The sequence below is a fragment of the Entelurus aequoreus genome, linkage group LG14, assembly GCF_033978785.1.
Source record: "Entelurus aequoreus isolate RoL-2023_Sb linkage group LG14, RoL_Eaeq_v1.1, whole genome shotgun sequence".
Taxonomy (NCBI): domain Eukaryota; kingdom Metazoa; phylum Chordata; class Actinopteri; order Syngnathiformes; family Syngnathidae; genus Entelurus; species Entelurus aequoreus.
This window is the reverse complement of record NC_084744.1, coordinates 29896282-29911776: the sequence shown is the minus strand read 5'-3', so window position 1 is coordinate 29911776 and position 15495 is coordinate 29896282. Positions and strand designations below refer to the sequence as shown.

Sequence of the window (15495 nt, the reverse complement as noted above, 5' to 3'; positions counted from 1 at the left end):
GAGTATATATATATGTCTTGTGTTTATTTACTGTTGTAGTCATTCCCAGCTGAATATCAGGTCACCCCCGGCTCTCACAGCATCTTCCCTATCTGAATAGCTTCAACTCCCCACTAGTCCTTCACTTGCACTTTACTCATCCACAAATCTTTCATCCTCGCTCAAATTAATGGGGAAATTGTCGCTTTCTCGGTCCGAATCTCTCTCACTTCATGCGGCCATCATTGTAAACAATAGGGAACTTTGCGTATATGTTCAACTGACTACGTCACGCTACTTCCGGTAGGTGCAAGCCTTTTTTTTATCAGATACCAAAAGTTGCAATCTTTATCGTCGTTGTTCTATACTAAATCCTTTCAGCAAAAATATGGCAATATCGCGAAATGATCAAGTATGACACATAGAATAGATCTGCTATCCCCGTTTAAATAAAAAAAATTCATTTCAGTAGGCCTTTAACTGTGGAGCAAAGATGGCGTCCACAATATACATCCCGAACATGACATGACAATCGCCAATGTCCCCACGAAGAAGGATAAAAACAAAGTAGATGCGGGAAATATCGCTCAAAGGAAGACATGAAACTGCTACAGGAAAATACCAAAAAAAGAGAAAAAGCCACCAAAATAGGAGCGCAAGACAACTAAAACACTACACACAGGAAAACTGCAAAAAACTCCAAATAAGTCACGGCGTGATGTGACAGTTGGTGACAGTACACCTACTTTGAGACAAGAGCTATTTTGATGCATGCTTGGTTATGCTGTAAAGTCATATCCAACTATTGCGACAAGGACTTTTTACTGTCAACTGAGTTGCGTTTTTTAATGATTTCTGCTGGTGGTGTGCCTCCGCATTTTTTCAACGCAAAAAATGTGCCTTGGCTCAAAAAAGGTTGAAAAACACTGCTTTAAAGGACCTCCCTGCTCTTTCACCTCTTCTTCCTTAGACACCATAGCCTGTGTTTTCTCATACTCTTTCAGCATTTCCTTAAGCATCTGGAGGAAAACATCAGTAAAAGAGGACAGAAAGTAGAATACTAGTGGCTTACCTTCTTTTTTTTCATCTTTTTGAACTCCTGGGGCCGTACTTATCAAGCTTCTTAGAGTGCCATTTTACACTTAAGTCCTGAGAATTTGCGAAATTTAGTCCTACTCTCAAACTTAAGAATAAAAGCTTTTTATCAACGTTCTTAAGTCTAAGAATCACTCCTACTCTCCACGATATTTAAGAGACCTTCAGAGGTGTCTTAAGTGGTTAGGAGTTGCCAGCAGGGGATGGCACTGAGGCGAGAGAGACGTGCGCGAACGTTCAGGGAACGGAACAATGTTTTGTTTTTTTTGATGACGAGCAGCTGATCAAACGGTATCGTTTAGACAGAGCGGATATTATTTTTGTCACAGATTTAATACTTTTCGATTCCTTGTTGATTTCTGCATGTGTCTGCAGTGGGCTAGTATATATAGAGCCATCCACACCAGTTTCAAATTAGTTGCCTAATTAATGAATTGGAAAGAAAATGTTATGACAGTAGCGTATGCGTGTGGCCGTGAGGTGAGTGACGTCAGTGAGTGTGTGGGCGAGAGAAGAGAGGGAGCGGTAGCGTGAGTACCGGCGGGGACTAGTTTGTTTTGTATTATTTTGTAGTTTATTGTCAAAATATACACTCCCATTGTCCACTTAAATATTTCCAAGATATTTCTTTATTCTTAGACAACGGATTCCCTTCCGTGATTGGTCATTTCTATGGACACAGAAATTACGTCACCTAAAATTCCGTTTACGGCACATAGTAATGTCGTAATTCAGCTCTGAGTGTGACACTTAAGATTCAGTCCTACACTTCGCTGAAAGTGTGAGTAAGACGCTTGATAACTAACTTTTAAGTGCAGCTTTCAGCGAAGAATTTATTTACTCTTAAGTCAACTCTTAGCAGACTTCTTAGGAGTAATTCTAAGAAGCTTGATAAGTACGGCCCCTGGTCTGCTCTACCTTCTCCATTTTTTTCAAAGTTCCGACTCCGTCATTCTCCCCCTGAGAGTGCTCCTGATTTTCGGGATCACCTTTAGCTTGAGTCTTTTCCATTTTTCCATTCAAACTTTGACCAAAACCTTTCTTCGGAGTCAAAATCATTAAAACATTTGCTGCAAATTACTTTCCTCTCGCTTCTTCCGTCCCATTTTACACAAATCAATTTGACTAGAGAGGTCCATACTTTCCTCATATTGCCATAATTCATAAATGTATGCAGGCTGACCACTTCTTTAGTTGCCTTATATAGTGGTATACCAAATAATTACTTGATTAAAGTACAGTGTTTTATTTTCCTATATTTAATCACAGTGTTACTGTTCAAACTGTGTGTATTGTTACAATGGCCAAAAATATTAAATATACGGTAACATTTTAGTATGGGGAACATATTCACCATTAATTAGTTGCTTATAACATGCAAATTAGTAACATATTGGCTCTTAACTAGTCATTATTAAGTACTTATTAATGCCTTATTATAACTAGAGATGTCCAATAATATCGGACTGCCAATATTATCGGCCGATAAATGCTTTAAAATGTAATATCGGAAATTATCGTTTTCAAAATTATCGGTATTGGTTTCAAAAAGTAAAATGTATTACTTTTTAATACAACGTCGTGTACACGGACGTAGGGAGAAGTATAGGGCGCCAATAAATTTTAAAGGCACTGCCTTTACGTGCCGGCCTAGTCACATTATATCTACGGCTTTTCACAATGCAAGGCATACTTGGTCAACAGCCATACAGGTCACACTGAGGGTGACCGTATGAACAACTTTAACACTGTTACAAATATGCGCCACACTGTGAACCCACACCAAACAAGAATGACAAACACATTTCGGGAGAACATTCGCACTGTAACACAACATAAACACAACAGAACAAATACCCAGAACCACTTGCAGCACTAACTCTTCCGGGACGCTACAATATACACCCCCCCCCCCCCCCCATTTTTTCCCATAACTTGAGTTGATTTATTTTGGAAAACCTTGTTACATTGTTTAATGCATCCAGCGGGGCATCACAACAAAATTAGGCATCATAATGTGTTAATTCCACGACTGTATATATCGGTATCAGCTGATATCGGAATCGGTAATTAAGAGTTGGACAATATCGGATATCGGCAAGAAAGCCCTTGTCGGACATCTCTAATTAAAACCCTAACCCTCTAACCTTAACCCTAACCAAATAACTCTAAATTGAGTCTTTGTTACTTAGAGTATGTTCCCCTAGTGTCCAAATAACTCTAAATTAAGTCTTTTGTTACTTAGAATATGTTCCCCTAGTGTCCAACTAACTCTAAATTAAGTCTTTGTTACTTAGAATATGTTCCCCTAGTGTCCAAATAACTCTAAATTGAGTCCTCGTTACTTAGAATATGTTCCCCTAGTGTCCAAATAACTCTAAATTAAGTCTTTGTTACTTAGAATATGTTCCCCTAGTGTCCAAATAACTCAAAATTAAGTCTTTGTTACTTAGAATATGTTCCCCTAGTGTCCAAATAACTCTAAATTGAGTCTTTGTTACTTAGAATATGTTCCCCTAGTGTCCAAATAACTCTAAATTAAGTCTTTGTTACTTAGAATATGTTCCCCTAGTGTCCAAATAACTCTAAATTGAGTCTTTGTTACTTAGAATATGTTCCCCTAGTGTCCAAATAACTCTAAATTGAGTCTTTGTTACTTAGAATATGTTCCCCTAGTGTCCAAATAACTCTAAATTGAGTCTTTGTTACTTGGAATATGTTCCCCTAGTGTCCAAATAACTCTAAATTGAGTCTTTTTTACTTAGAATATGTTCCCTTAGTGTCCAAATAACTCTAAATTAAGTCTTTGTTACTTAGAATATGTTCCCCTAGTGTCCAAATAACTCTAAATTAAGTCTTTGTTACTTAGAATATGTTCCCCTAGTGTCCAAATAACTCTAAATTGAGTCTTTGTTACTTAGAATATGTTCCCCTAGTGTCCAAATAACTCTAAATTTAGTCTTTGTTACTTAGAATATGTTCCCCTAGTGTCCAAATAACTCAAAATTTAGTCTTTGTTACTTAGAATATGTTGCCCTAGTGTCCAAATAACTCTAAATTAAGTCTTTGTTACTTAGAATATGTTCCCCTAGTGTCCAAATAACTCTAAATTAAGTCTTTGTTACTTAGAATATGTTCCCCTAGTGTCCAAATAACTCTAAATTAAGTCTTTGTTACTTAGAATATGTTCCCCATACTAAAGTGTTACCAAATATACTTGTTAAATAAAACCTCTGCCTTGTTTTTAATGAATAGTTGAGCCTACTCTGTTACTGTATTTTAATGTAGGTCATTATGGTGGTACTTGGAGAGCCAAGTGTTTTCTGTGGTGGTACTCCGTCAATAAAGAGCCCTAAACAATGACGCTATCACCACCGTACTGGACTGTAGGAAAGAGAGAATTATCTTGCTACTCACTTGTGAAGATCATAATGACTGTGTATTAACTCATTGTTGGTGGATAGTAAATATACATTGCTGTATAAGCTGTACATAGACTACTCTAAAGTATCATTAGTTGTGAGATACTGTATTCTCAAAGCTGACAGTGCCACAGTAAATATGTCATACTTCAAAGTTAATGACCCTCTCAGAAAGTGTGTGATCTTTTTTTTTGACTGGACTGTGTATATTATGAACTCCTATAATTATGAATGAAAAACATTTAGACAAAACCAACACAATGGTCTTTCTATTACCTTTAGGTCCATTTTATCAACAGCTTCTTCCATCGACAACTCATGACCAAAGGCTATGATGGCGTGAAGAGATGGACAAAGCAGGTACAATATACACACTTTATGAAAACATTCAGTCTCAGGAGGCATCCATTTATTGAGTTTCTTTTCCGCAGGTTGATTTGTTCTCCAAGACTCTGCTGTTGGTGCCCGTCCACCTGGAAGTGCATTGGTGTCTGGTTGTCGCAGACATCGCCAGAAGGAAAATATGTCTCTTCGACTCTCAAGGGAATGCACTGCGCAAAGTTGCACGGGTAAGTCGCAGTCCTCCACATCCGTATAGTACAGGAGCGTCAAATTCGTTTTCATTGAGGGCAATTTCAGACTCAGAAATACTTTATTATAGGCCAACTGAAACCCACTACTACCAACCACGCAGTCTGATAGTTTATATATCAATGATGAAATCTTAACATTGCAACACATGCCAATACGGCCGGGTTAACTTATAAAGTGCAGTTTTAAATTTCCCGGGGAACTTCCGGTTCAAAACGCCTTTGGAGGATGACGTATGCGCGTGACGTCGCGAGGTCCACGGAAGTGTTTGGACCCTTTTGGACACAATACAAACAGCTCTGTTTTGTTCGACAAAATTCCACAGTATTCTGGACATCTGTGTTGGTGAATCTTTTGCAATTTGTTTAATGAACAATGGAGGCTGCAAAGAAGAACGTTGTAGGTGGGATCGGTGTATGTGGCTGGCTGTAGCAACACAACAAGGAGGACTTTGTTGGATAGCAGACGCGCTAGCGACAAACTCACCTTGACTTCCTACGTCTCCGGGCCGCCGACCGCTTCGTCGATCGCTGGAACGCAGGTGAGCACGGGTGTTGATGAGCAGAGGAGGGCTGGCTGGCGTAGGTGGAGCGCTAATGTTTTTATCATAGCTCTGATGAGGTCCCGTTGTTAAGTTAGCGTCGCTAGCAACAGGATTGCTAGGCTTTGACAGGCGTCGAATACACATTAACCGTGTATTTACATGTCCAGTGTTTGGTTCGGTGTCTCCTAATAGTAGTATTGTTGATCTTCTGTCTATCCTTCCAGTCAGGGATTTATTTATTTAGTTTCTATCTGCATTTGAGACAGATGCTATCACGTTAGCTCATGCTAAAGAGCTTCGTCGATGTATTGTCGTGGAGATAAAAGTCACTGTTAATGTCCATTTCGCCTTCTCGACTCTCATTTTCAAGAGGATATAGTATCCGAGGTGGTTTAAAATACAAATCCGTGATCCACAATAGAAAAAGGAGAGTGTGTGGATTCCAATGAGCCAGCTTGTACCTAAGTTACGGTCAGAGCGAAAAAAGATATCTCTTGAACTGCATTCTAGTCCGTCACTCTAACGTTCCTCATCCACGAAGCTTTCATCCTCGCTCAAATTAATGGGGTAATCGTCACTTTCTCGCTCCTAATATCTCTCGCTCCATTGTAAACAACGGGGAATTGTGAGCAGCACTACTGCTTGTGACGTCACGCTACTTCCGGTAGGGGCAAGGTTTTTTTATCAGCGAGCAAAAGTTGCGAACTTTATCGTCGATTTTCTCTACTAAATCCTTTCAGCAAAAATATGGCAATATCGCGAAATGATCAAGTATGACACATAGAATGGATCTGCTATTCCCGTTTAAATAAAAAAAAAAAATTTCAGTAGGCCTTTAATCCCCGAGGGGAAATTAAAATTTTCAGCACAATCCCATTCAAGTTCAGACAAACATTACAGGGAGACAGAACAGGATCAAACATTACAGGGAGACAGAACAGGATTGCTGACAGGTGTGCCAACTTCCGGCGCCCCTTACAAAAAAGGTGAGATACAGGTAAACAATGGGGGCGGTGAGAAAAAAAATCGGTCTAAGCCTGGGTCCCTGGAGAGGGGGTCCAGACTGAGGCCAAGGGAAAGAACTACTCATAGCCATAGCACACATCCCTCTTACTTGTGTGTAAGAGGGAAACATCAAAGAACACAAATGACATTGAAGACATTAAAAAGAGCAGAGCTGATGCAACCAGCCACTTCTACATGCAGATATGAATAAAAAGAAACAAAAACATATACACTGTGGTGGCCTCTGCGGTGTTCCACGCCATCGTCTGCTGGGGTGGAGGGAGCATGGCCAGAGATAGGAGCAGACCCAACAAAGCAACCAAGAGAGCCGACTCCACTCTCGGCCGCCCACTAACTCGGCCAGTGTCCAATCCGCATGGATGAGCGAGGATACGTCTAAAGAGACTGAGGTGTCCAATACCTGCTCATTCAGCCAAGACACTGTGAAGCCTGTCCGTCCCGGCGCTCAGTGCTAGCTCCGCAGCCCGGTCTCTTCATCCACATTTCCTCCAGTCTCTCCAAACGGACTGTGGTGTGGCAGAGACCCAGCAGCTGGTCTTCAGGGCCAAAAGGTTCCCGGGAGGCAGATCCAGAAGTCCACAAAATATCGCAATGGTTGCTCGTTACAGTGATATATTTAGAGTATAATCTCCTCGTGATATTATTACACAATTCCCTATGCATTTGATAATTGTTCCTCTTTTACGTACCAATTGAATTATATCATACTTGTTTTTTGAAATCATAAGTCTTGGGAACACACATTTTATTCTCACAAAAAATCTTGGGAATTCATGTTAATGTAGGGGTGTCCAAACTTTTCCAACAATTTTCTTACCAAAAATGTAAAAAGTACCGTATTTTTCGGACTATAAGTCGCAGTTTTTTTCATAGTTTGGCCGGGGGTGCGACTTATACTCAGGACCGACTTATGTGTGAAATTATTAACACATTAGCGTAAAATATCAAATATTATTTAGCTCATTCACGTAAGAGACTAGACGTATAAGATTTCATGGGATTTAGCGATTAGGAGTGACAGATTGTTTGGTAAACGTATAGCATGTTCTATATGTTATAGTTATTTGAATGACTCTTACCATAATATGTTACGTTAACATACCAGTTGGTTATTTATGCCTCGAATAACGTATACTTATTCAGCCTGTTGTTCACTATTCTTTATTTATTTTAAATTGCCTTTCAAATGTCTATTCTTGGTGTTGGCTTTTATCAAATAAATTTCCCCAAAAAATGCGACTTATACTCCAGTGCGACTTATATATGTTTTTTTCCTTCTTTATTATGCATTTTCGGCCGGTGCGACTTATACTCCGGTGCGACTTATACTCCGAAAAATACGGTAGTAGTATTGTCTGGGAACTTATCAACATGTCTTTTGTCTACTGCAGAATATCCTGAAGTACCTGATAACCGAAGCAACTGAGAAACAACAGACATCGTTTGTGAGTGATTGGGCTGTGTCCTTCGATGAGGTATGGTTCTTCTCAGATTTTGGAGTGAAGGTTTTACTGGCTACTGAGTTAACTATTTTAATATCTTGACAGAATGTCCCAAAGCAAACCAACGAAAATGACTGCGGTGTTTTTGTCTTGGAGGTACGTGCATGCCTCACCAGCTCTTAGTACTTTTGACCCGTCAGCCCAGACACGAATTAATGACTCCCCTTTGCTCTCCCTCACCAGTATTCCAGATGCCTCGCCTTGGGTCAGCCACTCCATTTCTCACAGGCAGACATACCAAAGATACGCAAGCGGATCTACAAAGAACTCTGTGAATGTAAGCTCCATTGCTAGCAATCTGTCACGATGTGAGCTTATGATACTTTTCATTTTTAGATACCGTGTTTTCCGGACTATAGAGCGCTAAAAGGAAAAAAAAATTTCATATACTGTATATTAGCCACACCGAAGATATATACATTGTGAAATGAGTTATTCACACAGAAAGATTTTATGAATTGTTTATTTACATACCTTAATTGTTTCCAAACATTGCCTGTAAAACGGCTGATTAACCATAACAGACTTGCGGAAGCTCGCTCTCCAATCAGCTAGACAGACTCAATAACTCCACAGTGACGTCTTGGTAAATGTATTGAGGAATTTGTGACACTGGAACAATACAAACAGAATGCCATTGCAAGGTAAAAATGCGAACACAGACACTCTTAAACGTGTTAGCATTAGCATATTATATAATGCTAACAACGCTAGCTTCATTACATTACAATGTAGGGGTGTGGGAAAAAATCGATTCGAACTCGAATCACGATTCTCACGTTGTGCAATTCAGAATCGATTCTCATTTTTAAAAAATCGATTTATTTTTTTTTCAAATTTTTTTTTTCAATTTTTTTTTTTTAATTAATCAATCCAACAAAACAATACACAGCAATACCATAACAATGCAATCCAATTCCAAAACCAAACCCGACCCTGCAACACTCAGAACTGCAATAAACAGAGCAATTGAGAGGAGACACAAACACGACACAAGAACAAACCAAAAGTAGTGAAACAAAAATGAATATTATCAACAACAGTATCAATATTAGTTACAATTTCAACATAGCAGTGATTAAAAATCCCTCATTGACATTATCATTAGACATTTATACAAAATTTTAAAAAAGAACAATAGTGTCACAGTGGCTCCAATATTTTCACAAAGATAAAATAAGTCATATTTTTGGTTCATTTAATAGTTAAAACACATTTACATTATTGCAATCAGTTGATAAAACATTGTCCTCTACAATTATAAAAGCTTTTTACAAAAATCTACTACTAGACTGGTGTAGATCAAGCTGAAATCCTATGTATTGAATGAATAGAGAATCCTTTTGAATCAGGAAAAAATAGTTTTTGAATCGAGAATCGTGGGACACCCAAAGATTCACAGCCCTATTACAATGCATGAAAACACTCCTACAGACATCACACCTGGGACGGTTTAGTAAGAAAGAATTGTTATATCGCAAAACTTACAAGCGTTGCTCGGAGTGATAAATGAGGAATACATATGAGTAGAAACGCTAGCAACGACTAGAAGACAGAACGACACTTTTACTTCCGGTTCAAAGCTTTAAACAGCAGGAAACAATTTAGGCATTCACTCAACCACACCTGCAATGAGTGAACTCATCCAAAAGACGATGCCATAGCACAAAAAAATACCACACCGTTTAAGTGTATTTGCAAGTGTTTTGTGAAAACTTTGCATTATGGCTGTCAGTGAACAACATCCATAAATTAGCTGCACCGTTTTTATAAGCCGCAGGATTCAAAGGGTAGGAAAAAAGTAGTCGCTTATAGTCCGGAAATTGTGGTAATCATCATTCTACGCTGGTCAGTAGCAGGTGAACTGTGTGTAGCTTGTTCATAAATCCACTTAGTTGCTGTATTCTAATTCTCTATAAATGAATGGCATGTTATTTTGTGAACGTGTCCTTTTCCTGTTTGACTTGACTGCAGAGTTACAGGGAACAGTGCAAGAAACAAGCCTTAATAAACTCACAACTGCCGGTTAAAATGATCCAATGTATTATTTTTTTTATTTATTTAAAATAACTGTGTATTGTACATTGCTGTCGTAGTTTGTTTCAAAAAAGTAGTTACCTGCCAAAAGCAGATGACGCAATATAAGGATTGTTTTGTCTGTGAAGATATTGAAATTGAATTGTTTCTCTTTGTAATATTTTGAAATTGGAGAAGAGATTAAGTAATAATAAAAAATCATGGGGGTTTATTTGATGGTTTTTTTTTTTTCATCACTCAAGTCTAGTACAATAAATGCAATCCAGCATCTTACTTTTATCCAACCTATAGTGGTAGATCATAAAATCTGTGTGGGAATGTCTCACATATGTTGTGATCTAAATTACCAACAGGAGCTAAGGCACAAGATAAACACTTAAAGGCCTACTGAAAGCCACTACTACCGACCACGCAGTCTGATAGTTTATATATCAATGATGAAATCTTAACATTGCAACACATGCCAATACGGCCGGGTTAACTTATAAAGTGCAATTTTAAATTTCCCGCTAAACTTCCGGTTGAAAACGTCTATGTATGATGACGTTTGCGCGTGACGTCAATCGTTGAAACGGAAGTATTCGTACCCTATTGAATCCAATACAAAAAAGCTCTTATTTCATCTCAAAATTCCACAGTATTCTGGACATCTGTGTTGGTGAATCTTTTGCAATTTGTTTAATGAACAATGAAGACTGCAAAGAAGAAAGTTGTAGGTGGGATCGGTGTATTAGCGGCTGGCTGTAGCAACACAACCAGGAGGACTTTGACTTGGATAGCAGACGCGCTAGCCGACGCTAGCCGCCGACCGCACGGATGATCGGGTGAAGTCCTTCGTCCTTCCGTCGATCGCTGGAAGGCAGGTGAGCACGGGTGCTGATGAGCAGATGAGGGCTGGCGTAGGTGGAGCGCTAATGTTTTTATCATAGCTCTGAGGTCCCGTTGCTAAGTTAGCTTCAATGGCGTCGTTAGCAACAGCATTGTTAAGCTTCGCCAAGCTGGGAATTATTAACCGTGTATTTACATGTCCATGGTTTAATAGTATTGTTGATCTTCTGTCTATCCTTCCAGTCAGGGGTTTATTTCTTTTGTTTCTATCTGCATTTGAGCCCAATGCTATCACGTTAGCTCAGTAGCTAAAGAGCTTCGCCGATGTATTGTCGTGGAGATAAAAGTCACTGTGAATGTCCATTTCGCGTTCTCGACTCTCATTTTCAAGAGGATATAGTATCCGAGGTGGTTTGAAATACAAATCCGTGATCCACAATAGAAAAAGGAGAAAGTGTGAAATCCAATGAGCCAGCTTGTACCTAAATTACGGTCAGAGCGAAAAAAGATACGTCCTGCACTGCACTCTAGTCCTTCACTCTCACGTACCTCATCCACAAATCTTTCATCCTGGCTCAAATTAATGGGGTAATCGTTGCTTTCTCGGTCCGAATCGCTCTCGCTGCTGGTGTAAACAATGGGGAAATGTGAGGAGCCTTTCAACCTGTGACGTCACGCTACTTCCGGTACAGGCAAGGCTTTATTTAATCAGCGACCAAAAGTTGCGACCTTTATCGTTGATGTTCTCTACTAAATCCTTTCAGCAAAAATATGGCAATATCGCAAAATGATCAAGTATGACACATAGAATGGATCTGCTATCCCCGTTTAAATAAAAAAAATTCATTTCAGTAGGCCTTTAAGTTTTCCGTATCATAATCAGAATGAATTATCTATACTTAAGTGGAAACATTGAATTGCACACAAATACATATCTGTTCAAAAATTTGACACATTTCTATTGAACTGACCTCATTTGCATACCAATCACATGTAGGGATGCGTACCATTCACATTCAAACCAATATGGTAACAATACCCGCTACCTGGGAAACGATACCGGTACTTAACCAATTTTCGATACTTTTGTGTGTGTTAATAAATATTGTTTGATAATACAATTGTATTTTTTATGTAACATTTAAAAATGAGCTAATAATGATTGTTGTTTTTTTTATCTTATTTTATCCTGCCATTTGTGTCTGATTTGCAATGCAATTGCACTTCCAAGACATTAGATGGCAGTACTGTATATGCTATCAATAGTATGTTTAACTAGAAAGTAGCTTTGTGTTGAATTTGAACGTCTTATGTTGTGCCCTACTGTGTTTATACTGTAAGTAGGGGTGTAACGGTACGTGTATTTGTATTGAACCTTTTCGGTACGGGGGGTTCCGGTTCGGTTCGGAGGTGTACCGAACGAGTTTCCACACGAACATATTAAGTAGCCGCCTAAGCTAAAGTCTTAACAAGCTGCTCCGCTTCCTTCTGCCTGTCTTGTCAGAACTCTACACAGCACGCAGCATTGTCCCACCCCCATAACCATCTGATTGGTTACACACAGAGCGGTAACAACCAATCAGCAGTGCGTATTCAGAGCGCATGTAGTCAGTGCTTAGCGTTTAGCAGGTAAGCATCAGGCAGCGGACTCTCCCCAAATTATAATAAACACCTCCCAGTCAACTACTAGTAACATTACTATGAGCCCGTTGACCTTCTAGAAATATAAACTACAGCTCAGCTTGCTCGCAGTCCTGGCTTGAGGTGAAGGCTAATTCGCTTTTAGCGTAACGTTAGCTCATTTTGCGGTGTGTGTGTGTTACGGACAGCAAAGCCCTGTCTGTCTGTTATTTCACTTTACCTTTTTCTGTGTTGATTGAGCTGTGTTGAAGCAGCAAAAAAGGACATTATGTTAAATGAAGAGTTTCTGTCTCTGATAGTTGATATAATAATGTAACTGCATCATTAAGCCTACATGAACTCCATGGTGTTCAGGGATGAATAGTGTCTCCTATTGCTATTGTACTATTTTTTTCAGCTATTGTTACATTAATCATTAGTAATGGAGCAGCCTAGTTTTGAATGGCAGGGTGCCTGCTATCACATGTTGATAAAAAATATAACATTTACATAATAAAAATCAACTACAGGCTTCCCAAATGCTGTCATAAATTAAGCATGATGAGTTGACTTGAAACTGTTTAATGTTGCACTTTTTATATGTAGAAGAAAAGTTTTGTCATTTTATTTAATCTGAGCAACAACTTGAGGCAGTTTAACGTTGATTAACTTGGGCAGAATTATTATAGTGTTCCCAATGTTAAAAGGATAAAGCCATTGTTTACAAATTTGGTAAATAAATAACAAAAAAATGTATATTTTGTTGTTTTCTTACTGTACCGAAAATTAACCGAACCGGGACCTCTAAACCGAGGTACGTACTGAACCGAAATTTTTGTGTACCGTTACACCCCGAACTGTAAGTATGGTACCTATTACACACCGGCTGCTTGATTGTAAGGTTGTTTGCGGTGTTGAAATCGCCATGTAAAATGGCTAATGCTAATCGGTTGCATGTCCATGAACCAGCCAATGTAAATTAGGATCAAGCTAGCGCATTTTGAAAGAGTGGAGCCTTGCTTTACGTTGGAGCATTTTCTACCAAGCATACTTGATTTACTTTAAATCAAAGCAAGCGGGGCCATTTTGATATTTTTTATTTTAAAAACCAATACAATATATGTTTGGAAGTCTCAATGTATATTTTTTCAATCAGGCTTGATCAAAGGGTTTTGGTGAAAAAAATATAAAAAATGTGTCATTATACAGTATTATTATTTGTATTATTATTCAAGGTTTAAATCTCTAGATCAACATTAGGTCTATCTGTCTGCAATTTAAAGTTGTTAAAGATTTAAGTTATATGCCCTTTTTGTCAAAGAAAATCCTGTTTTCTTCTGGAAAAAACACAAAATATAAAAATTTTAAGTAGAATTGTTTAGATTATATAATAATTGGAGCCTTAAAACGGTATATAACTCATAACAACATTGATTTTAATTTAAAAAAAATTTTGAGCAATGACATGTACCCCGCCTTCCGCCTGAATGCAGCTGAGATAGGCTCCAGCATCCCAGCATGGATGGATAGATGGGACACTCAAAAAATGGATGGATGGACACAAAAAAAAAGTCCCACTAAAATGATTGGGGATCCAAAAAGATCCTGCTCAGTAAAGTTTAAAAAAAAATTAATCGTACATTTTTTTTTAAACTTTTAACACAATTGTCTCAAGATCAACTTCAGATCCATCCGTCAATTATAAGTTTTATTGTTGTTTATGTTTTTTGTTTGTTTGTTGTAGGCCCTTTTTTAAATGGTAAACACAAAATATGCAACATTTTCCCAAAAAAATATCTCAAAGTGGAATATTCAATGTGATGTAAATAGAGCCTTGAATAAGTAAATAATTCATAATAACATTGATTTTGATTCATTATTATTTTTTAAAGAAAGAAACAGCCTGCATGGCAGCTTTGTGTCATTAGAGTAAACATTGTAACATTTTCTTGTTACATTTCACCTGTTTGCTCTTTTATACCACTTTTTATGTTTAGATTTTTTTAATCGTATTTTTAGAATGTGCCGTGGGGCCGTTAAAAAGTGACCTGTTGGCCGCAAATGGCCCCCGGGCCGCACTTTGGACACCCCTGGCGTAAAGGCTAACTTGTTATTTTCCTTTGTAATCTCTGCCTACTGAGCCTATGGTGCTGTTAAGTTATCGTGGCTCAATTTGCCTTAATTTTTTTTATGTTAATGTATTATTATTTAATATATATTATTGTTTTAGTTGCTTAAGAGATATTCCTCACTCTGAATTTGCTCATTGCTATTTTTATGTTTTTGGGCATTATTTGTTGCCGTCATTATTAAACGAACAGGTTACTCATCAGTTACTCAGTACTTGAGTAGTTTTTCCACAACATACTTTTTACTTTTACTCAAGTAAATATTTGGGTGACTACTCCTCACTTTTACTTGAGTAATAAATCTCTAAAGTAACAGTACTCTTACTTGAGTACAATTTCTGGCTACTCTACCCACCCCTGAACACCCGAATACGTTTTTCAACTTGTTTATATTGAAGAAAATGAAACAATCTCATGAATAGCAGTGTGTTTGCAGTCTTTGTGACGGTGCACAAACAAGCTCCGGGAGCTACTCATTAACGTGGAACACCCACTCGATTTCGGGCTCGTCATCGAGGCGTATGACGAAGTAGGACACCAGTTGGAACAGGTTCTGCCACAGGCCCAAAAAGACGTACAGGTAGAAGTCACTGACGTCTATTTGGCATTGTATACCCGAGTAATTCATGTCACACACGCACTCAAAGTGGTTGACGTAGTTAATGCAGAAGCCTCCGTTCATGCATGGGTCAGAGGCACATTCGTCCACGTCCTTCTCACAC

The 15495-nt window shown here is 38.4% G+C and overlaps 2 protein-coding genes across 3 annotated transcripts in view; one reads left to right on the top strand and one right to left on the bottom strand.

The window, feature by feature from the left end:
• The window catches only part of LOC133664720 (uncharacterized), a 21554-nt gene extending 12510 nt beyond the window's left edge, over positions 1–9044 (top strand). For both annotated transcript variants that reach the window (XM_062069569.1, XM_062069570.1), the window contains exons 6-10: positions 4779–4856; positions 4928–5065; positions 8049–8132; positions 8205–8255; positions 8343–9044. In XM_062069569.1, coding sequence (XP_061925553.1) covers positions 4779–4856; positions 4928–5065; positions 8049–8132; positions 8205–8255; positions 8343–8453 — 462 coding nt within the window. In that variant the 3' untranslated portion in view covers positions 8454–9044. The remainder of the gene's footprint in view (positions 1–4778; positions 4857–4927; positions 5066–8048; positions 8133–8204; positions 8256–8342) is intronic.
• LOC133664719 (protein crumbs homolog 1-like) overlaps positions 8997–15495 on the bottom strand; it is a 43739-nt gene continuing 37240 nt past the window's right edge. Inside the window, exon 8 of the mRNA XM_062069568.1 lies at positions 8997–15495. Within this exon, the coding sequence (XP_061925552.1) occupies positions 15243–15495 (253 nt within the window). The 3' untranslated portion in view covers positions 8997–15242.